Source organism: Physeter macrocephalus, chromosome 10 (genome assembly GCF_002837175.3).
Source record: "Physeter macrocephalus isolate SW-GA chromosome 10, ASM283717v5, whole genome shotgun sequence".
Lineage (NCBI taxonomy): Eukaryota > Metazoa > Chordata > Mammalia > Artiodactyla > Physeteridae > Physeter > Physeter macrocephalus.
The window spans coordinates 58412401-58437851 of record NC_041223.1 but is presented as its reverse complement, the minus strand read 5'-3'; the positions used below and the strand labels follow the sequence as shown (position 1 = coordinate 58437851).

At 35.1% G+C, this 25451-nt stretch overlaps 1 protein-coding gene across 6 annotated transcripts in view; it reads left to right on the top strand.

Annotated features, from left to right (window-relative positions):
* The window catches only part of GRIK2 (glutamate ionotropic receptor kainate type subunit 2), a 677382-nt gene that overhangs the window by 244831 nt on the left and 407100 nt on the right, over nucleotides 1-25451 (top strand). For all 6 annotated transcript variants that reach the window (XM_028494615.1, XM_028494616.2, XM_055087599.1 and 3 more), the window contains 2 exons: nucleotides 7530-7697; nucleotides 11293-11550. In XM_028494615.1, coding sequence (XP_028350416.1) covers nucleotides 7530-7697; nucleotides 11293-11550 — 426 coding nt within the window. The remainder of the gene's footprint in view (nucleotides 1-7529; nucleotides 7698-11292; nucleotides 11551-25451) is intronic.

The window sequence follows — 25451 nt, the reverse complement described above, 5'->3', positions numbered from 1 at the left end:
ACGTGCCGCGGAGCGGCGGGGCCCGTGAGCCATGGCCGCTGGGCCTGCGCGTCCGGAGCCTGTGCTCCGCAGCGGGAGAGGCCGCAGCAGAAGGAGGCCCGCATACCACAAAAAAAAAAAAAAAGTTTTAACCTGGATAAAAGGAAATATAGTAGGAACTTGGTATCTGTTTTCAAATTCTGGAAGATGATCATGTGAAAACTCGGCTTAAATTTATTCTAATCAGAGCAAATGGTTAGAAGCTTCAGGGAGCAAATGATGGATTAATAGATGAGAGATCTTTGTGCTAGAACTCTTCCAGAGAAGAAAGAAGTTTTAGATAGCAGCAGGTTTGCCATTCCCAGAGACACATATGTATCGATAGTATTAGAAGCAATCCGAATATCCAAAGGATGGGTAGATGAGATAATTAATTGATTGTGTCATTCTTAGACTCCTGTATCATTTACATTTACAATAATAGTACAATTTTAGTATTAATACATAGTGAGTATTTTTATAAATATTTGCAGATTGATTTAATGGTCTTTTTGAGACATCTGTTAAAAACATGCAGCAATAACAAAATGATAAGTATAGGAGTTTTATTTTATCCTGTCCTTTTTCTTTTTCCCTCAAACTTTATTATGAAATTATTAAATATACAGAAAAATTCAAATGAAATAAATATTCCTATACTCACCACTTTGATTAAACAGTTGTTAACGTTTTTCCATTTTTGTTTTTGTGATGCCTTACACCTAAGCACTTCATCATGGATCTCCTAAGAACAAGGATATTTTCTTACATAAACGATATCATTATTTTTCCTAAGGAGAAAAAAGAAACAAATAATTCCCTAATGTCATTTAATATCCAGGGCATTCTTTAAATGACCATTGATATTAATAAAGAAACATGATGATTTTATCTTTTTTTGTTCCTGTTTTTGTTGTTCACCTGTGGCTGTGGCTTGGGCATTTCACATCATGCCAGGCTCTGAATTTTGTTCAAAGTTGCCTGTAATCCTGTAGAGGCTGTGTCCCTGGACAAAGACCACCGTCAGTGGTGAGATGCCATTTGTGCTGGGGTCAGAGGTGCTCTCTAAAGGGATATATGAATGAACCTGAACGTTATGGGCCTGGATGTGCCACCATCATATACTTCTGAATTTTGGCCTGTCATGGAAGTGTTCTTTGGAAAGTGTTCCTGATAAAGGAAGCCTGTGTGGGTGGTAGATTTCCTCTACCCCCTCTGCAGGTTGTGCTAATCTGTGTGTGAAATTAACCACTGGGGACATTTCTTCTAACAGCATTTTAAGCTCTTAGATGAGATGTTCTGGCTAGTAGGGACGAATTTATTAGCATCCAGGGAAAGCCTTGGAGCATCTGTCTTCTGTCTTCCATCTCGTATCTCCCCCAGTTAGTGGCTGTGTGTGACAGCAAAACTTCTACCACGGTAACATGAGGGGTCTAGGCTTTTCCTTAGGAAGCACATTCATCTGATGCAGTGCTCACTAGTGGTCTAGTGGGTATATTCTGATGAGTTAAGTCAGCAGAGCATCTTAAAAAGTTGAACTTTTCTTTTGATGGGGTGAGTGCTCTTCAGTCCTCACCACCTCTTACTGAATCTCCAGAGTAGGCTCTTAACTTTGCAGCTCTGGACCAAAGGGTATTGGGGCTCAGAGGGAAGGCTGTTCCGGTGGTTGCCTTTGGCTCTGGGATGTTATTGTGTCTTTTAAACCTTGGGGGTTTAGGGGTTGGTGCTGTGATGATGTTGACGCTGGTCATTCTTTCTGGAACTTCGGAAAAGTGAGATCTGGGGCATGCAGGACAGGATCCTTCTAACTTTGATGTGATGTCGCCTCCAGTGGAAGATTCCTCAAGCTGTAGCTACTCAGAAACTGATCCAGCCAGCACCCAAGGAAGACTCTTAAGGACCAATCTTATTAAAGTTGTTGAACAGCAAGCTGGGTTTCTGTTCGTCCAAACAGCCTCTTCTTGGACCTGCAACTCCTTGACGTAAATGAGGCCAACATTTTTTTAACCAAAAGTTCTGGAGGCTGGGAAGTCCAAGATCGAGGTCCGAAAAATTTAGTTTCTGGCGAGGTTGCTTTTCCTGGCTTGCAGACGGCTGCCTTCCCTCTATATCCTCACATAGTGGAGAGAGAGAAAGAAAGAGATGATTTTATCCTTTGGATAAGGATTTGTAGAAAATTAAAATGAGGAGGACATCTTTTGCATTTGTTTAGATAGAAAATAAGGTTATTATAAAAGTTGATTGAAAGAAACAGCATATCTTCTGAGAGGATAACAGATGATGTATCATTCACAACATTGATTCCTTTATTGAACTGAATGTCTGTAAGACACTGATTGTACCTACTTTATGATAGGACCTATTTGAACAGTTTTAGAAGTTAGACGTGAGATTGGTTGGCACATCTATCACAGGTTTATGAGTCATACAATCCTCAGTAGTAGTTAAAATGGACCTAAAAGAGAAAAGAAATGGATAAGCTTTAGCAGTTGACTAATATAAATATTTTATTTCAAGTCTTGGGTAGTGTTCTTTTGTGAATCAGAGCCTGTGATAGGGAAAGTTGCAGTGTTGTGAGTTCTGTGTAAATGAGGGATTCCTTGCCATTTGGGATTCTGTATCTGCTAAACAAAGTGGGGCAACTCTGCTTATGGAAAAGACTATTCTATTCTGTTTCTCTCTTTTTTCTCTTACAAGCCTCTTATAGAATGATGAAAACTATTAACTTTTACTATAAGCTTAGAGAAAGAATTGCAGACCTATCGCTTGATACAGAGGTTATGTGAGATGTGATGGTCTTTCCTAAATTAAAACAAACAAAGAGACAAAACAATTAAACCAAACAAAAATAAAATTGTGAGAATGATTATCTTATATGATTTTTTTAAATTTCAGAAAGCCAAAGGTATGTATAAGAAAGCAGTGAAATTTTGCTTGTATCCAATAGAAACTAGGGAATGTGATGATAATGAGAAAAAGTGGTCTATAGATTCTTGAAAATGTGAAACTGTGTGAATCTTGGAACAAGTCTCTGGAAACACTTAATTATAGATTACTAAGATGCTGCTTTAGGATCATATAGTTCTTCTATGTTCTTTATTACCCTGAAATGTATTTTATCCACGAAACATGTTTTTGTGAACTCCTTAGGGTAGCAATTCTGTCTTCATGTACCACATGCTTATGAAATGCTACATACAATTCTGACACTTCATAATAAAAAGAATAAGTCTAGAAGCCAACACCTTGTATAGGAGGTGCATAGCACGAAATAAATATTATTTCTCAAGGTAAGAGAATAAGCCCTGTTCAAAATCATGTGAACAACTACCCTTTTGCAGGTCTAAGAATGGATGGAAAAAATGCTTTGCCTTTCAATTTTTTTTTAGGAAGTTTTAAAACCAAAGATATACTTTTAGAATAAAAATAGCTGATTTCTTCCTCAGAGAATCAAATGTATAAACTTTTATTTTCTACTTCATAAAGAAAAGAACTGAAATATGTACTTTCTCAGTTCTCTGCTCATCGTCACATCAACAGATTACAGAGAATTGCCTCATGGCTTGAGTAAATAAGGTGTCCTCCTATCCAAGTCGTAGCCTACTTCCCATGCTTTGGATTTGATCCTCTTTGGCTCTTGAGGAGTTATAACTCATGAGTTATCCCCTCTCTTTTCTGTCTTTTAACTTTCTCTTTCTATTGGTTCTTTCCCCCATCATATAAATATGTTGTCTTTCTCATTAGAAAAGAAACAAATGCATAAACATCCTGAAATATCATACTATCTCTGGTTACTCTCCTGTTCTCTGCTATCCCTTAATATTCTAGCTTCATTTTAAAACATATTTTATTCATTTTTTTTAAAGTTATAAGATTAACACAGGTTCATTGTTAACTATTTAAAACGGACACAAGAAAATTAATCAAATGCCTATCATCTAAAATGAACCACACTTAATACTTTGTTAAGCATAAGTACAAATTGTAACTTCTTATAAAGCATGTTTTGTCATCAGATACCTTCTATAGAATAAAAATGGCTAGATGCAGAGTATTTTATTAATTAAATGTACCATAGTTATGTAAATAATCCCCTCCCATTGGATATTTAGAGTATTTCTAATTACATTGTTCTTATGAGCAAAGTGAGCACCCTTGTAGCTAAATCGCCCACAGTTTTCTTAAGGTTACATCCTATAAGTAGAATTAGCAGATTCAAGTGTTTGATATTTTTAAAGCTTGATAGATTAACAAAAAGTTTTCAAGAAAGTTTGTATCTATTTTCCTTTTCAACTGTACTTTTTCTCATACCTCCATAATTTTGATCTGTAAAAATTCCTTCATTGTTTTAATCTTTCTTCTTTCTATATTTGCACATTTTCATGTCTTCATTATTTGCATGTAATATTTATTATCTATTCATATTCTTTGCCACTTTTCCATTGGAGTGATTACATTTCTTGTTAATATTATTTTATATTGAAGATACCAACCTTTTTCTCTAATATATTATGTTTGTATTTAGTTAACATACTTTCATATATTTTCTTCATATTCCTTTAATCATTTTAATGAGTTTGATTATGAATTTTTTCAAATATTCAAATTACATTCAGCAATATTGCCCTTATTTTTACTGCTTCTGTTATCAAACTTAGAAAAGCCTTAGCACTTTTATGCAATTTTTTTTTTTTTTTTTTTTTTTTTTTTTGCGGTACGTGTACGCGGGCCTCTCACTGTCGTGGCCACTCCCGTTGCGGAGCACAGGCTCCGGACGCGCAGGCTCAGCGGCCATGGCTCACGGGCCGTTGTGGGATCTTCCCGGACCAGGGCACGAACCCGTGTGCCCTGCATCGGCAGGCGGACTCTCAACCACTGCGCCACCAGGGAAGCCCTATGCAATTGTTTTTTAATGTAAAATTTTATTAAAGGATGATCTATGTAAACCAAAATGCACAAATCATAGTGTAAAGCCTTAATAATATATATCCAAGCAACTAGGTTAAGAAACAGAATACCACCAGCGCCCAGAAGCCCATCATTCACCCTCCCTGCACCTACACCCAACACCATTTTTGGAACTTTTTAAAAAATGAAATCATACAGCAATACTCCCTTGTGTCTGACTCCTTTCAGCATTTCGTTTGTAAGATTCACCTCTTACTGTTGAATGTAGTTGTCACTGATGCATTTATTCCATGCTGCTATGAATATTCTTGTACATGTTTTGTCATGAATATGTATACACATTTTTCTTGGGTATATAGCCTGGAGTGAAATTTTGGGTCACAGGGTTGGTGTATTTTCAATTTTAGAAGACTCTGACACATAATTTTCAAAGTAGGTTGTTATTTTGAAGAGAGGTGAAGGATAGGAAAGTTTTAACCAGCTATCATCATGTGTTGACCATTTCTGTATCCTTATTTTGTATTTATACCACATTCAAATTAAAATTTGAACTAAGGAAAGTAGATATAGTTTTTCCATTTTATTTTGCCATTAAGAAATAACTTCAGATTTGCATTTCTAAAATTGATTCTGTATTCCCGATTAAGGTTAAGTACTTTCCAATTACTCAATTATTTTTCTGTTCCATATATAAGATCTTACAATTCTGATTACATATTATTATTAAAGTCATCATATCTCACATTTTAGGAATTTCTGTATATTTTGCCTGAATGAAATTTTGAAGAAAACTACTAATTTGTAGTGGAATAAGCAAGGGCTTTGGAGTCAGGCATGAACAGATTCTAATGTTGGCTCTATCACTTGATAAGCTGCATTATCTTTGGCCAAAGTATTGTTTCCTGTAAAATTTTACCACTTGGGGTTGCTTTGAAGATTTAGTGAAACCTTAAACTCTTATGGAATGTTTGGTCTATGGCAGCCACTGATTCGAAGTGACTTGTTATGAGATAACATTTGCCCTTTACAACAGCTCTATGCAGTAGCCTCCATTATCATACCTTTTTTAGAGATGAAGAAACTCAGACTGAGGATTGAAGCAACTGTGCTAATTTACCTGGGTTACAAGTGGCAGAGCCAGAATGTGAACCCAGTTTGGCTTCAGAATCCATGCTCATACCACCGTTCTCCTCCACATATGTAAGACATCTAATTTTGTTCTTGACACCCATTAGGCATGTAAATACTTAATATCCTTCTGCTCAGCATAAGTCACCAAAGATTTTAAACATATTTGGAGTACAGTTTCACACAGTTGATTGTTCTGTAACTACACCATCAAATTAGTTGAAAAAATAAGAGAAACATTTCTAATACTGTGTAAAATGACAAATTTCCAATGCTTCCTGAATATAAATTTTTCCAATCACTGTGGTATCTTCTGAGTCCTAATTCTTCACATTTAAGGGAATTATTACTATACCATGACTTCTTACTAATTTAGAATAGGTAGTTTGCTGATAGTATAGTCACCTGACATTCATGTGTCCAAAGATTTTTGATGAGATATGGATTGCAAGCTGTGGAAATGCCTTATTCAAGAGAGTTTAATATGTGAATGATGATGCTGAGAGCACATGGTGTGAAATTTGAAAGGGAGAAAAATAAATGTTCTTTAATTTTAATGTTCTGGTTTCCTAAGGACAGAGGTTGGAGGGTGTCAGCTTTCAGGTGCTCCCTTTTTCATTCCATTCACCAAAGCAACAATAAGGAAGAGATTCTGTTGGAGACAAAGGTCCCAGTCAGGTCACTTATAACTGAAAAGAGAGAGATGATGTCAAGGCTGGGACACGAATGAGGGAACTGGACTGAGGCACAGCTGGTGGAAGGTGACAAATGGAAAGGACGTGTCTTTAAATTATAGTCTACATTGTATGGCCAAAATTATATGCTGCAGTGTTATTCACTGACTAAGGGATTTGCACTGTTTGGGAGAGTTATCTTTCAAAAATGTCAAGTGGTTTTTGAAAAAGGATTTAGAGTAAAACAAATAGAAAAATGCTACTTCGTCCTTTTTTCTTGCAAGATGCTGGAATTTGCAAGTGAATAAGTATTTTGGGCTTTTAACACTGTAAGTGCCATAAAAATTATGCTAACGAATTCTGATTTCTGAATTAATAGAGACAAATTTAATACAGTTTTCCCAATGCTAACTTTATAGCTTTATATCAATATAGAGGATTGATTATTTTCTAACTGTGTGCGCAATTTTGAGGGTTAATGTTCAGTACTTAAGGCAAGATCTATATATACCTAGGCCCTAAAAGAAGCAATTACTAAATAAAAAGGCAAAATCATATTCAAATCCTGGTAAATTTTGGTAGCAATATCAAATAAATTTTGCCAGTGTGGATTTATCTTGAAGGGCACATATCAAATATTCAAATTCATAGAAAATGTAAGCACAAACTCCATGTACTTAGACAAATCACTCAAACACACACACACACATAAGTGCACAAATGCATACATAAAGGTACAGAAACCTTCCCAGATTTTCTCTATCTTGTAAGAACTGTGTGATTATTTTTTTTCTTTGCCAGGTGGTATTTTTGAATATGTGGAATCTGGCCCAATGGGGGCCGAGGAGCTTGCGTTCAGATTTGCTGTGAACACAATCAACAGAAACAGAACCTTGTTGCCCAATACCACCCTAACCTATGACACCCAGAAGATAAACCTCTATGACAGTTTTGAAGCATCCAAGAAAGGTAATTGATAGATATTTAACTGTATGTTTTCTGGAATTCAAATTTTCAGCTATTCTTAAGAGATTTCTTAATCCCAAAAGTAATTAATAAGTCATTAGGAATATTTTCATGCAAATGTTTCTTTTCAAACTGCACATAAATTTTATCAGGGAAGGTAAAGTGATATGATTACCTCTTGAAAAAAATTGCTTATAACATGAAATGCAGTGAAGTCTGGGATAGTGAAAATTTTTTTTCCCCATTAATCCTTTTGTTTTGCTACTAAACTATTCCTATTTTAAGAACTTTCTAAAATAAAACAATACCATCTGTGGATTTTACGATGTTTTACAATCAGTTTTTACATTTTTATTTGCATTATATGTCAATTCCACTCTGTTACTGTGGTCTCAATTTTCTGACTACCTTGAAAGTTCTGTGATTCCAAATGACTTCAAAAAGTCAGTCTAACCTTAATTGGAAAAACTTGAACAACCTTTCATTTGTGTATAGTCTATGCCCATTTTTTAACCACTTGATGTTTCTTTTTGTGACTGAAAATAAATGGCTAATGATATGAAAACCAGATTATATGAAGAAATAATAAAAATACCTTATGAATTTTATTTATTTTATTATTTTGTAAAACTGTGTTTTAAATATAAGAATAGAAATATAATTTTCTGGGATATGACTTTAATACATATATGAAAGAAGGTAATAGAGAAACTATTATCAAGGCATTATTTTAACCAAACAGTTTTAGTAATAAATATGTTTTGAGAGATGTTTTCATAGGCTTACTTTGTCTAAGTAGGTGATCTTTTCTTTTGCATATTTAGCATTCGTGTAACAGAAATTAAATTTCATAAAGTAGATTTTCTTAAAGGAGTGGACTTAGAAAGCATTTGTTCTAAATTCATATTTTTTAAACAATGTTTGCTTTTCTGTAATGCTAATATTGTTTTATTAGCTACCTTACATTCATAGAAATGTACATAATTATTTATAATTCTAACTTGGTACAGATTTCTTCTAAACTCATTGATATTAATGGCAGTTAATAAGGTACAATATTTCTTGAGATGAAAGTATCCTTTTCCCCCAGCTTACTTGTGTTTATCAAAACCTATGTTCCGCTTGCCCTTTGAATTCATATCTTTATGAATAAAAATAAGTTTCCACATTTCAGAACCATGTCAGGGTGATGAAAGGTTTTGAAGGCTGAAAAAAAGGGTAAAGGTTATTGTGAAATACTACATGTGCCATCATAATTGCAAAATAAGCCATTAACTGCAAGACACGTGCATTTGATTGTTGACATAGTTCATGATTATTTCCATTAGAAAGAAGAAGCTCTGTCTCAAATGAAATAATTTAGACCAAAGAATATGGAATATGAGTGCAGTATAAATATAATATTAATAGATTTCTTAATGGTGACTTCAAAGTAGCAACATAGAAAAAAAGTGGACTAGAATGTTCTAACAACAAACAGCTTACTATCTTGGGACTATCTTAGCAAAATTATGAGATGGTAAACTCATTTCGTTTTCAAAATATTAAAAAGGATTTACAAATTTTGTCACCCATTAAAAATCCATTGGGAATCCAGTTCCTTAAGTGACTTTGGCCTGAAACTGAAAAAGCTCAAATAAGCGTATGAATAAGTTTCTTTGTGAGTTGTTTAAAAGGGTGGATGTCGTGGTTTGGAGCTTGTCTTGTGAAGCTCTTGCTTGTCGACCTATTGCTGGTTGGAGGGCACAGCAATATATAAAAAGATAATATAAAGGAGAGATCTAACATAGTTTTTGAATCTTATGGGGCCTCAATAAATATATATGTAATACTGATATTTATGACTAATTACAAAATAACAAATAATAAATTTGGACATTCTTAAAATTTTTTAAAAATTAATTTTTCCAAGGTAAGAATATAAGTTAAATGTTTAAATGTAAACATTTTCACTGATATATGGTCTTATACTTTTAGTAGATAATACTGTTTTGCTCCATAAATAAACTTTGATGCACTAGAGCTTGAATTATTGTTTGAATCATACATTGCTTTTAAGTGACTCCTCTGATACCTGAAAACTCTATTTCTTATTTGAACACACTTCAAAAAGTTCTATATAAACTAATACAGTGGTTTTTAACTTTCTTGATTTGTGACTTGTCAAAAATCTGGAGAAGGAAGATCTTTTATTTTCAATGTATGTGAATTAAAATAATTCAAAAATTATTTATTTATATCATATTGAATTTTTGAAGAAAGTGTAAACTGCTTTTTTTCCAACTACAATTTATTTATTAAATATCTCTATGCTTAAGAATCCGTCCATCACATTGTATTTTATGTGGCAAAATCGCTGAAGGAAAATATCAGAAAATTTTGCACAGTAGAATCACAAACTATTTTTGAGGGATTAAATCTGAACACCTAATTGATCCCTAAATCCCAATAACAATTCTCCTTAGTCATATTTAAATATTTGCAGGGATATACAAACCATTGCCTCTTGGAGCAGATTTTCACTTTTGAACATTTCTTACTTCCCTTAAATTGTATCAAAATTTGTGAGAAACTTCTAAACATTTGCCCTAATTCTTCCTTTTCCAGTCAAATGAAACAAACTTTAGCCTCTTTCACAGGCCAGATCTTCAAATATTTAAAGATGAGTTTCATGTTTCCAATAACTATTGACTTTCTAGACCCGAACTTACCAGTTGCTTTAGTGTACCCTATAGAATTTCAAGTCCCGTCACAGTCTTTCTATTCCCATCTGAATACCTTCTGATTTAATTATGTCTCTCTTAATTACTGTAATTATTATTGATGTGAGTAAACTTTTCTACAAGTAAACATTGGACTGGTCAAAAAGTTCGTTCACGGTTTTTCCATACGATGTTACGGAAAAACCCAAACGAACTTTTTGGCCAGCCCAATATAAACTTAAAAAAAGTAATTCAGTACAATATAGAAGACTTATAGTATCCAAAAGCCAAATAAATAAAGATGATTAAATACTTATCTATTTAATTACATACTTTGATGTTCTTCCTACTCAATGAGATTAATCCCTATGAAATCACCCTCTATGACTCATGTCAGGTTTTGTATGGGTGTTTGTATGTACCGCTTGACCTATATCATCAGATATTTGCAGATACTTAGCTATGTGTAGCCATAGCTTTTTGGATGGGCAGTGGAAGATAAATGGCTTCTGATTAAGAATTTGAAATTGTAGAGAATGACCAGTGAATTTGGGAAAGAACACTATTCCCCGATATGAAGTATTCTTCCAAAATGAACACTCTCCCCTTAAATCCTACGATATTCCCCCTCTTTCTCCTTCCTCCTCCTCCCCTCCCTTGACATTATTTGTAGAATTATTTGAACATTGAGCTGTAGGTGTCTAGGTGAATTTCCCTTGTAACAAACTGAAAATGTTTGGAGTTAGACAAAATGTAAAATCAGCTAGATACAGATGTTATATTAAAGACAAATCTTCCTTCAAGATGATCCCTTTGGGTTAACAATAATAATGTGGTAATATTGGCACACTGGTATCTCTCCTCTCATTATTGACAGACTTCTATCTCCTCTTCAGCCTGTGATCAGCTGTCTCTTGGGGTGGCTGCCATCTTCGGGCCTTCACACAGCTCTTCAGCAAATGCAGTGCAGTCAATCTGCAATGCTCTGGGGGTTCCCCACATCCAGACCCGCTGGAAGCACCAGGTGTCAGACAACAAAGATTCCTTCTATGTCAGTCTCTACCCAGACTTCTCTTCACTCAGCCGTGCCATTTTGGACTTGGTGCAGTTCTTCAAGTGGAAAACTGTCACAGTTGTCTATGATGACAGCACTGGTAAGAAAAATCAGTAGCCTTTGCGTCTATGCTTTAAATATAGGTAATTTTCTGAAACTTATTCGAGATTCTTACTGTATTCTTTTTGTTTGTTTGTTTTTGATCTTTTCTTGTGTGTTTTTTTTAATTAAGGGAAGGAAAACATTTGAAATGAAACATTAACACTAATTTCATACGTCCAAACAAAGAATAAAATCATACACTTTTTTTTCTATATTCGTAAAATAAGCACTTTTGTTCTAGGAAGGATGTTACTGTGAACCATAGTATTGGATGAAGAATAGAGATAATATGAAATATAATATTGAAATATTCATTCAAAGAATTTTTCTACTAATTTCAGGGTAGTCTCCCAAAGTAAAGCCTCATAACTTGCTGTCACTGAAGCTTATCAAGAAGTCCAGGGGAAAAAAAAAAGAAATTCAGACTTTAGCCTTAGCATTTTCTATAGCTGTTTATGTGCAAAGAATGTGTGTGAAAAGTAATAACCTTTATCTCTGGATAGCACGTTAAAGTACCCATTGAAATACTCTGAGTTTTTGGAACTGTTCATTTGTAGATATAGCTTAGGGACTTGGAAAATAGTATTTACTAAGTTGTTTTTACTTCCATGTCTTTAAATGATTATTTGCTGGCTAGAGGTGGTCTGTGCTTTCTTGTTTTAATGTATGTTATTATTTTATATATGAATGGTTATTTTGAGGTATCAGATAAAAACAAGTCTCAGAAATATAAGAATGTAAACAGTAAAAATAAAGTATTAATTTCCCTGGAAGTTATATTGATAAAGGAACTGCATACTATTTTATTACCTAGTGATAAGGAATTTCACGTTAAGATGTTTATCACTGGTCTAAATAGTGCTCTTTAAGTTAGATTTTTAAATATTTTATTCTAGAACATTTCACTATACTTTTATGTTTACATCAAAATTGAAATTCATTTGAATTTAAATTCTCCCCCAATACACCAGGAGCTCACTTTGTTTATAAATGCAGTATTTAGAACTATGTGCAGAAATTAGTCCCTTTGCCAATGAAATTGACCATTTGCAAATTGACAGATAGGAACTCTCCCAAGAGAACAGAGAACAGGGAGTTATAGGGTTGAAAAAATAATGTAAATAATTTGAAAAATTTTAAAAATTGGGATAAGAAAGAGTAAGTCTAAATACACATTAATAGTGTAATTTTGCATTTTTGATTTAAAAAAGTGAAATATTTGTTAAAAATTTTAACTTTAGAAATACAGCAATAAAAGCCCTTAAAAATAACCTAAGTACCTTTGATGTGTTTTTAAGCTTAAATTAGACCTATTAAATTTATTGCATTGTTATATTCCAAATCATTACTTTTCCATCATTGGTAAAGTTCTATATGTCAAATTATGAATGGCAGGTTCTGTGTGAATGGTTTCTCTGAGGGTGTGTAACGTGATACTCCAGGGCATGCTCAGTTACAAAATGGTCCACTTATGTTTATGGATGGTCATATATAGAAATATACAAATATGAATACACATGCATGAATCCATAGTTTATTTACTTCTCCTTTCTCTTCTGATATAATTCAGGTGAATTCTGACTAAATATCACATATCCTCATAAGTATATGCACATAGACATGGTATACATACACACATATATGTTATACATATATATGTATGTTATACATGTGATATTATATATTTATTTCTTATTATCTTAAAACTCCTCATAGTAGAAAGAAATTTGGCAAATGTTCAAAATGTTTATGATATACCACATTTCCTCATTATTCTGTTTGTATGTATGTGTATTTGACATTTTTACTTCACATATGTTGTTCTTGAGTGACTGAATAAAGAGATAATGGGATTTGTGATCAAGGTCACATCATAGTTTGGTGAAGTAATGTTTCATATGTAGTTGATTTTTTGCTTTGAATAATATTCTAAATATTTATATCATTGAGACAAATTTAAGTAGAGAAATAAATATAGTCAGTTAATTAGATGTATATACTTTTAACGGAGACTTGACCTAAGATTACATTTATTAAAATAGTTTAAGCTAATATTTAAAAGAAACTTTACCACTACTATCACTTGAAGGTAACATCAATACTTGGATATTCCAAAAGTCTTTGATTATTTAAATATGAATGCTAACCTAGAGTCATTACAGAATTATTCATAGAGTAAGTATGCCTTAAAAATCCTCTGAGGGGAAAAAAGCATGTTAATGCTCCATTTTATGCAATATTTAATTCAACAAACATTGCTTAAGCCCCTGCTACATTCCAGGGACAGTACCAGGTGCGAGTATATGCCAGTAAAAGAAACAAACTCCTGGCCCCTCTTGAGCTTCTAATTTCTATTTAGGGATATGTGGTTGTTCATGTTTTTAATATTATTTGTAATGAAATAATTGTGTTTGTAACTGGCCTTTTAATTTAACACACTTTTAGAACTTTGCTATTCTTGATATTTTAGGGGATAGAACTGACTCTAAGATAGATAGAAGATTGTCTTTGAAATGAATTCATAAATATATAGGAGTAGGCTTTTTTTTTGTATTTTTGGATATGTTTAAAAGTCTCAAGGCGGAATTTTAATAACAGAACTTAACAGAGAGAATTTGTAAACGTCCCAAGTGAACAAGATGACTATTTGATCATGTGGGAGAAAATCTGATGACAGCTAGGACTGTGAACTGAAATGGGAGAAAAATCCACCTCATACCCAATGAGATAAACATTAATAACTTCATTATGGGACTTCCCTGGTGGCGCAGTGATTGAGAGTCCGCCTGCCGATGCAGGGGACACGGGTTCGTGCCCCGGTCCGGGAAGATCCCACATGCCGCGGAGCGGCTGGGCCCGTGAGCCACGGCCGCTGAGCCTGCGCGTCCGGAGCCTGTGCTCCGCAACGGGAGAGGCCACAGCAGTGAGAGGCCCGCGTACCGCAAAAAAACCCCAAAAAACAAACAAATAACTTCATTATGAACTTGTGTATCTGCTGTTTACTGCATGATGCAGTATGCATTTTATATATGTTTCTTTTTTCCTTTCCAGATTCATTATGTATGCTATTCCTCCCATTTATATTCATTTCTATTTTGTTGTGTTGTCCAGTTTGATACATGATAATTATACTTTCATCCAGTCTTTGTTCCCACCCCCAAAACAGATGGGATGGTAGATGAAATATAGTGCTGGAGTAGGAGAAATTCTTAGAACGATGTTAACAGGAGCTGTTTATTTTTTATGATAATTAGCATTTGTTGTTGTCGTGGATGAATGCTTTTAAACACCCTGAAAGTCTGTTATACCTCTGAATGATGTCCAAAATGATGGAAAAGAATTGGCTTCAGAAACAAAACTGTGTTTCTGTCAGTCATTTTGGAACATATGATTCATTTTAAAAATGAACTAAAAATAAGTTGGATAGCTGTCAGCTTGTAAGCAATTCCAGGATAAGTTGTGAATATTTGCTTTAAAATTCCTGTGTTTCATCTTTGTTTATAGATCAGCAGTCCATTAACAAAGAACTCTGGACTGGTAAACAGAAGCCTGGGAGTCTAGTCCCAGTTTTGCTACTAAATTACTGGTACAACTTTGGAAAAGAGAAGAAGGGAATTGAAATGATAACAGAAAGCAGCTCTGGTGCACTAGGCATCGAGGTAGTTGCTATCATATAAACTATTACATTTAATCTTCAAAACAATTATATAAAAACAAAACAATTCTAGGGAAACAGGTTAACACTTCACTATCCTTGCTTCCTCCAGTAACTGGCTTTTCTGCCCACCAGCAGCCCAAGGCAGAAACTTGAACATCTTCCTTGATTCCTACCTTTCTTCAGTCCCACAATCAAGCTCTAATGGTTGTTAATTCTACATCTCTATGAACTCTCAAATCTGTTCATTTCTTTCATGTTTTCTAACTAATTCTTAACTCAAAATCTTTCACCTGGATTATTACTAACAGCCTCCTGACAGTTTCCCTACTAGTCCAGTCTCCACACTGCAGTTAAAGTCATTTTTAAAAATGCAATTCCGGGGCTTCCCTGGTGGCGCAGTGGTTGCGCGTCCGCCTGCCGATGCAGGGGAACCGGGTTCGCGCCCCGGTCTGGGAGGATCCCACTTGCCGCGGAGCGGCTGGGCCCGTGAGCCATGGCCGCTGAGCCTGCGCGTCCGGAGCCTGTGCTCCGCGACGGGAGAGGCCACAACAGAGGGAGGCCCGCATACCACAAAAACAAACAAACAAACAAAAAAATGCAATTCTGACCCATTGTCCTGTTGTTAATAGTTTCTCTTGCTCTAAGGATAAAGTTAAAATTTTTTTGAAAGGCTTACAAGACCTGACTTCATCTAGTCCCTGTACCTCTCCAATGATATTTGAGTCTAAATCCCTCACTTAGGTCTTTCAAATTGAGCCATTAAATTTCTTTCAGGTTCTGAAAGTACTGTCCAGTCCACCTGTTTCTCTCATTCTGGCCCCGACTCCTCCTCCCCACTAAGCACCCACACACATGCACGTGTGTATTTGCACACACACACACACACACACACACACACATCCATACCATCTGGCTTAGATGTCACAAAGACTGTCCTGACCCCCAGCTCCCAAGCCTGGAACAGGTCTCCCTCAACATATCCCCATAGCACTGCAGTACTCCCATGACCATCCCCTATGAGAACATTCCTCACATTATGAATGACTTTTCTTGGCTGACTTTTCCACTCAATCAAATACACATCTGAATAGGATGGACCGTAAGGCTGCCTACCATTCTATCGCTAACACCTAGGTATTACCTGGCTCATGGAAATACCTAAATAAATATTGAAGGAATGAATGCATAAAAAGTTATAATTATATCCAGTGTTTAGATAAAGAAGCTCCAATGGATTAATTAATCTGTCCGAGGTCATTTTAGGAGAAAATAGGACGTAGGAGAAATAAAAAAAGAGCTTTTTACTAGCTCCTTTGCTCTGGAATCTGCATGTTACAGCAGTACCATTTATGTTTGCATGATGTGAACCTGCTTTCCAAACCACCGTTGAGTGCCTCAGGGATGGACATACACCCATTCAGTTCCTTTCCTAGGAAATCAAAAAAGAACATAGAGAGAGGGATAGCCACTGACTGGACTACGGGTTGAAATCCTGGCTCTGTTGTGTAATTTTCAGCAAGTTACTTGACTTTAAAAACTTGAGTTGACACATTTGTAAACTGAAGATAATGTATATACATCAGGGGATTGTTGCCATGATTAGTGAGATATACAGAGAGCCTCATGGTGCCCACATAGTAGGAGCTTAAAACTCTCAATAATAGAAATGCCATGTGCTATGTGCCATTTATTCCTTACTATACTCTAAGAAAAAGGAATCGTTATTGGTCCCACTTTTTAAAATATGAGACTATTTAGATGCAGAGAGTTGAGATAATTTTCCCAAGCTTTCATAGCAGGTAAAAGGAAGGTCTGGATTTTGACCCAAGTCAGTAAACTGCAGAAACCACTTTGTTAAATACTGTGATATAATGGTCATTATTGTGTTTTGATTTGGTTCATTTTGTTGTCATTATTGTACTTTAAGAACAGGAATGACACAATCAGAACGATTTTGGTAAAGGTTCTCTGACACCAGTGTGGAGAATGCATTGAGGCTATTGAGATATGGTAGGGAATAGGACAAGACCAGAAGCAAGAGAATTTCTGAATTAGTCAAGTTGAAAACAAGATAATAGTCTCAGTTAAAGAGGTTTTGACAGAATGATTTTGAAGCAGAGAATTCTAGGAAGATTTAGGAGATACAAATTGTAGGACTTAGTAAGCAAATAAGTGGAGAAGTGATGGAGACAGAGACAATAAGGATGACCTCTATGTTTCTGGTCTGGGCTACTCATCAATGGCACATTTACTAAAAAGGAAAACAAGAAAAAGAAATGTGGGAAAGGGTATAATAAATCTGGTTCTTAACACATTAATCTTGAAGCACCTCAGAATCATCCAGTGGTGTTGGAGGTGGAAATCCATCTTGAAAAGTAGGAATTTAGTATGGGCATATAATGCTCCCATTGGCATTTTGCTCTGCTCTCCATTTGGACTCCTTTGTGATATGAGGAAATGAAGACAATTGACAAAAAACTAGGTCATGGTAGGTCAAAAAAATTCAGTTATGCTAGTGAGTAGGCAGTCGTAGAGATGAATATAGACATGATAAGAATTTAGGGTAGAGGGCTTCCCTGGTGGCACAGTGGTTGGGAGTCCGCCTGCCGATGCAGGGGACACGGGTTCGTGCCCCGGTCTGGGAGGATCCCACATGCCGCGGAGTGTCTGGGCCCGTGGGCTATGGCCGCTGGGCCTGCGCGTCCGGAGCCTGTGCTCCGCAGCGGGAGAGGCCAAAAAAGAATTTAGGGTAGAGAATGTAAATTTTTTTTAATTAATGAAGTAAAATCAGTATTTTTTTTTAGATATTAATGTTTAACAAACTTAGCTTTGATTAATTTCCATGGTATGAAAAAGAAAAAAAGGCCAGAGCCTTTATCCTAAGCAAAAGCAGAAATGATTTCTTTACTAACTTTATTAACTTGAATGAATTCTATTTATAGACTATGTTCTAGATACATCTGTGTGTGCTTTTGGAGTTAGTTTAATAAAATGTAAAGTCAATTAAGAGTAAAATATTATTTTATTTTATTTTGCACCTATATTTAAATAAGATAAATAAAATAATTCAGTAGAAGTTGATGTGAAAAAAATATATTTCTAGAAGATACTAACTTTTGAATAATATAACAATTTTTGTGTTATAAAACATATAACCAAATAATTTTAATTTTATTTCAAGGAGTGGGGTAATTTGGATCTAAGATGATTATATGTTATATGTTCTAAGTGCAAAGCTTCAAGTTCTCTCATTCCAAGTGGAAATAGCTTCAAGTTCTCTAATTCCAAGTGCAAATACAATTAGCAATTATGAGTTAGACCTAAATATTAGGATATAGTTGATTACATAGCTTGGTGTATTAGTGTTTCCACCATATTGGTTTTGCATGAACATAGGTTCTTTATTTCCATTTAAGCAAGCCTCAAAATTATTTGTAATATTATTACTTAAATTTTGATTACACAATAGTATTTTTAAACATATTCATAGAACTAATTATTTCTCTAAGTTTTAAAATCTTTAAAATATTGCCAACCATAAAAGACAAAAATAAAATTTTTAATCCACAACAATCATACAATTCATATTTCTGCAGAGAGTGAAATAAATACATATGTAGGTCTAAAGAAATAGAAGAAGCAGGACTTGTACCAGACTTCAATGATCAGTGGTATTTGCCTTTATTGGGAAAGAAAAAAATCATAAATTGAGAATAATTCCCTGGTGATGACCAAACACTGCCAGTTTTCTATATTTAAATCTGGAACATATTGGCGTGAGCATTCTGGTAACTACTTTTCCCTTAACCTTTTCCTGGTCTTGTCTGTCTCCTTCTCTATGCAGTGTAGGGGAATGATAGTACTTAAATTATCTCTCTGATGCTCTTGACAATTTTGACTACTCCCTTCTTCAGTGAAAGACTAAAACTCTCCTTGTTTGGCCTCTGTGCCATCATTCTCTCCTTGTCGTGTCCTTCTTTTCAGCCATTTATTCCCCTTCTCATATTCTTAAACTCTTTTTTCTTTCTCTGTTCCTTAAAAGCTGATGCTGTTCAGGTTTTATTCCCAGGCTTCTTCTTGTTTTCTACTTGTTTACCTCACTCTCCCTAAAGCCTTCCATCTCACTCATGCCTTTCTCTGCCTGTATGTTGTAGACTCACTGCTGGACATTTTCAGGTGCTTCTAGCAAGTGACAGACTCAGAGATTCAGCCACCCACTGATCATCTTTATTTGGATGTCCCACAGGCACATCTAACCCAGCATAACAAAAGCCAAACTCATCACCTTTATTCCAAAACTTGCTTTTTCTCCTAGGTTTCCGTCTTTATCCAGTTGCCCAGCCAGATTCCTAGTGGTCATTCTAGATTCTTGTCTTTCTCTCTTCCCTCATTTCCAACTGATCACTTAATACTTCTCATTTTTATCTCACATTTCTCAAATTTACCTCTGTCCTCCATCCCTACTATCTGTTTTAGTTAACATCTTTATCATAAACCACCTAGACCATGTTCTACCCTCTACCCTGTTTAAGTTCATGTCTCTGATGCAGACAAAATGGTGTTTTTAGAAATGACAATGTGGTGATGTGATGCCCAGGCTTAAAGCTGTTTGGTGGTTCCTCAGTTCGTGGAAGAATGAGTTCTAATTCTTCAGCATGACACATGCAGCCTTCATCATTGGCACTCTTGTGCCCCTTTGATTTTATTTCCCTGGTATTTCCTCTCTCAATATTTATGCTACAGCTTTCCTTGAATAATTGTAGTTCTCACTTACCAATCATGCTCTGCTATCTCAAGTCTCTTTGCTGTGCACAATTTGTTCTCTCAGCTTGTTCTGCCCTTCTCATTTGGTGATCTATTCACCACCTTCAGGTGTACCTTAAATATTCTTACAAAGTAAACTTGTGAAGTAACCTTCCCTGACTTCTACCTGTATGAGTTGGTATTTCTATTCTTTGTATGATGCAAGAGTTTAGTTGATAAAATAGTTCATCATCAATTTTATAGTACAATTTTCAGCATGCTCACATGACCCATTTAGCAGAGGTGATGTTTTCCTGAACCTAAGAGCTCTAAATATTTTATAATTAATTCATCCATTTATTTGCTTCTTCCTTTGTTTTTTTAATAACTTATTTCTTTATTTAGTTCACAAGTAATTATCAAATATTTACTATGTGTCATTGCTGTTCTAGGTACTGGAAGTACAAGAGTGAACAAAACAGACAAAAATTCTTTGCCTTGTGGAGTTTGCATTCTAGTGTAGAGTGATAAACAATAACAAAATAAATATGTATATATATAGCATCAAATGTGATAAGTGTTATGGAGAGAAATAAAGCAAGGGAGGCATATAAGGAGCCCAAGGAGGGAGTACTGCAATATTAAGTTGGATTGTTATTAGAAGAGACCTTATTTAGAAGGCGAAATTTGAGCTAGGACTTGAATGAGCTGAGGAAATATGTCGTGGGAGTTCTGAAGCAAGAGTATTTCAGATGAAAAGCAAGAAGGTAAAAAAATAACCAAGGGAGAAAGAGATAAAGAATTCTAAGTAAGGCAGTTTTTTTTGTTTGTTTTAGTTTGGAGAAGGGTTTTTTGAGAAACTGAAAATTGAAAGAGATTTTTGTGACATCTGTCATTTTTTTATATGTGTATATGTGTTTATGTATATATGTACATATATGGTTATATATGTGTATGTTCCATTACTTCTTTGCAATAGAAATGTCATTTCTTTAAAAATAACTCAGTGTAGAGACTTTTCCACACAGAGGCTCATTTTTATATGAATTACTTAGTAGCGATTATGGTCCATAGCATTCACCCATAAAATAGTGATAGGATTCATTTTTAATTGAGCTAAGACTTCAGGGAAAGAAGAAAAGAAATAAATCTAACATATATTCATTTCTGCAAGATGTAATAGATCATTTATTGGATACTTGATTAAAAATAAATTGGTTCAGTATCAGAAACACTTTTAAAAAAATTGAGATCCTGAATGGATTAAAACCTAGGTTAAACACTCATTATATATCAGGTGAACACGACTGCCTTCTAAAACAGTTTTCTGTTTCCTACTGAACATTGTGTAAATGTTTATCTTGCTTTAATATAAGGTATGTAAACTGTATTTGGGGACAGAGTCCTCTAGACACAAACATTTAGAGAAAGCAAGAAAGAGTTAACACCCAAATTCTAGACAGGCTAATTGTATATCATTATGGCAGAATTATTCCAATTTGGACGTGGTACAATGTCCACTCTTCATATTTCAGTGATTCAAAAGAAGCTCAGGAAATGAATTTTTTTGCATAAATACATTAAACATGTATTAAATCTATCCTGTCATGAATAGAGCCTTGGCTAGTAAAAGCTAATGACAATACAAAGCCTAATATATACCTCTCCTTGCCTTCTTATAATAACCAAAGACATTATTTTACTTGTCATAAATATTTGCATTTCTGTAAATTCAATCATCTTCCATTTGATAAAACAAAGTTAATTATATAACAGATATTAAAATTAAAATCCAAAGCACTGGTTCTTAAATTTAATTGATAACAGATAATGGGATTTCCTGGGCTACTGTTAAAACTAGATATTTCTAGGCCAACTCCTATTACTCAGTAACTCTGGGTTTATACTCAGGGACTTGCAGTTGGAAAAGGAAACATAGCTAATTGTGATATGCATTACTAATGTTTACCAGTATGTGGTTATCTCTACTTCTAGACCCCAGGAGATTGAAGGTCCTTAATCCCTGAATTTAGGTGTGACCACGTGGACTGCGTTAGTTGGTGAAATGTGAGCAGTAGTGTTGCTCGTTTCTGGGTGGAAGCATTTAATTGCCCGTTACTTAATTCTCCAGCTTACTCATTCCTTGCCATATCAATTGTGCTATAAGTTTGAAGTATCCCAAAATGCTGAGCCAAAATATCAAAGAGAGCTGCCTTGGGAAATTATTTAGATCTACAGCAGACCTTGCTTTTATGCGACATAAACTCTTGTTCTGTTAAATTGCTGTGATTTGGGAGATAATTTTTCCTATAATATCACAACCTAGTCTAGTAGTTCGCAAACTTTAGTGTGCATTAAAATCATTAGGTAAATGTGTTAAAACACTGCCTGCTGGCTTTACTCCCAGCGTCCGATTTAGTAAGTGTGGGATGTGGCCTGAGAGTTTTTTTCTAATAAGTTAGTAAGGGATCATGATGCTGCTGGTCTACTGACAACAATTTGAGAAACATTGATATATTTAATTTTTTTAACATCTTTATTGGAGTATAATTGCTTTACAATGGTGTGTTAGTTTCTGCTTTATAGCAAAGTGAATCAGCTATACATATACATATATCCCCATATCTCCTCCCTCTTGTGTCTCCCTCCCACCCTCCCTAACCCACCCCTCTAGGTGGTCACAAAGCACCGAGCTGATCTCCCTGTGCTATGTGGCTGCTTCCCACTAGCTATCTATTTCACATTTCATAGTGTATATATTTCCATGCCACTCTCTCACTTTGTCCCAGCTTACCCCTCCACCTCCCCATGTCCTCAAGTCCATTTTCTATCTATATGTCTTTATTCCTGTCCTGCCCCTAGGTTCTTCAGAACCATTTTTTTTTTAAGATTCCATATATATGTGTTACCATACAGTATTTGTTTTTCCCTTTCTGACTGACTTCACTTTGTATGACAGACTCTAGGTCCATCAACCTCACGATAAGTAACTCAATTTTTTCTTTTTATGGCTGAGTAATATTCCCCTGTATATATGTGTCACATATTCTTTATCCATTCATCTGTCGATGGACACTTAGGTTGCTTCCATGTCCTGGCTATTGTAAATAGAGCTGCGATGAACATTGTGGTTCACCTGTCTTTTTGAATTACGGTTTTCTCAGGGTATAACCCCAGTAGTGGGATTGCTGGGTCATATGGTAGTTCTAATTTTAGTTTTTTAAGGAACCTACATACAGTTCTCCATAGTGGCTGTATCAATTTACATTCCCACCAACAGTGCAAGAGGGTTCCCGTTTCTCCACACCCTCTCCAGCATTTATTGTTTGTAGATATTTTGATGATGACCATTCTCACTGATGTGAGATGATACCTCATTGTAGTTTGGATTTGCATTTCTGTAATGATTAGTGATGTTGAGCATCCTTTCATGTGTTTGCTGGCAATCTGTATATCTTCTTTGTAGAAATGTCTATTTAGGTTTTCTGCCCATTTTTGGATTGGGTTGTTTGTTTTTTGACATTGAGCTGCATGAGATGCTTGTAAATTTTGGAAATTAATCCTTTGTCAGTTGCTTCATTTGCAAATCTTTTCTCCCATTCTGAGGGTTGTCTTTTCATCTTGTTTACGGTTTCCTTTGCTGTGCAAAAGCTTTCAGGTCCCATTTGTTTATTTTTGTTTTTATTTCCCTTTCTCTAGGAGGTGGATCAAAAAGGATCTTGCTGTGATTTATGTCAAAGAGTGTTCTGCCTATGTTTTCCTCTAAGAGTTAGATAGTGCCTGGCCTTACATTTAGGTCTTTAATCCATTTTGAGTTTATTTTTGTGTATGGTGTTAGGGAGTGTCTACTTTCATTCTTTTACATGTAGCTGTCCAGTTTTCCCAGCAACACTTATTGAAGAGGCGGTCTTTTCTCCATTGTATTCTTGCCTCCTTTATCAAAAATAAGGTGACAATATGTGTGTGGTTTTATCTCTGGGCTTTCTGTCCTGTTCCATTGATCTGTTTTCTGTTTGTGTGCCAGTACCATACTGTCTTGATTACTGTAGCTTTGCAGTATAGTCTGAAGTCCAGAAACCTGATTCGGTCCAGCTCCGTTTTTCTTTCTCAAGATTGCTTTGGCTATTCGGGGTCTTTTGTTTCTCCATACAAATTGTGAATTTTTTTGTTCTAGTTCTGTGAAAAATGCCATTGGTAGTTTGATTGGGATTACATTGAATCTGTAGATTGCTTTGGGTAGTATAGTCACATCATTAGTGTATAGGAATGCAAGAGATTTCTGTGCATTAATTTTGTATCCTGCTACTTTACCAAATTCATTGATTAGCTCTGGTAGTTTTCTGGCAGTATCTTTAGGATTTTCTATGTATATTATCCTGTCATCTGCAAACAGTGACAGCTTTACTTCTTCTTTTCCGATTTGGATTCCTTTTATTTCTTTTTCTTCTCTGATTGCTGTGGCTAAAACTTCCCAGACTTTATTGAATAATAGTGATGAGAGTGGGCAACCTTGTCTTGTTCCTGATCTTAGAGGAAATGGTTTCAGTTTTTCACCGTTGACAATGATGTTAGCTGTGGGTTTGTCATATATGGCCTCTATTATGTTGAGGTAAGTTCCCTCTATGCCTACTTTCTGGAGGGTTTTTATCATAAATGGGTGTTGAATTTTGTCAAAAGTTTTTCTGCCTTTATTGAGATGATCATATGGTTTTTCTCCTTCAATTTGTTAATATTATTTATCACATTGATTGATTTGTGTATACTGAAGAATCCTTGCATTCCTGGGATAAACCCCACTTGATCATGGTATGTGATCCTTTTAATGTGCTGATGGATTCTGTTTGCTAGTATTTTGTTGAGGAGTTTTGCATCTATGTTCATCAGTGATATTGGCCTGTAGTTTTCTTTCTTTGTGACATCTTTGTCTGGTTTTGGTATCAGGGTGATGGTGGCCTTGTAGAATGAGTTTAGGAGTGTTCCTCCCTCTACTATATTTTGGAAGAGTTTGAGAAGGATAGATTTTAGGTCTTCTCTAAATGTTTCATAGAATTCTCCTGTAAAGGCATCTGGTCCTGGTCTTCTGTTTGTTGGAAGATTTTTAATCACAGTCGCAATTTCAGTGCTTGTGATTGGTCTGTTCATATTTTCTATTTCTTCCTGGTTCAGTCTAGGAAGGTTGTGCTTTTCTAAGAATGTGTCCATTTCTTCCAGGTTGTCCATTTTATTGACATAGAGTTGCTTGTAGTAATCTCTCATGATCCTTTGTATTTCTGCAGTGTCAGTTGTTACTTCTTTTTCATTTCTAATTCTATTGATTTGAGTCCTCTCCTCTTTTTTCTTGATGAATCTGGCTAATGGTTTATCAATTTTGTTTATCGTCTCAAAGAACCAGCTTTTAATTTTATTGATCTTTGCTATTGTTTCCTTCATTTCTTTTTCATTTATTTCTGATCTGATCTTTATGATTTCTTTCCTTCTGCTAACTTTGGGGTTTTTTT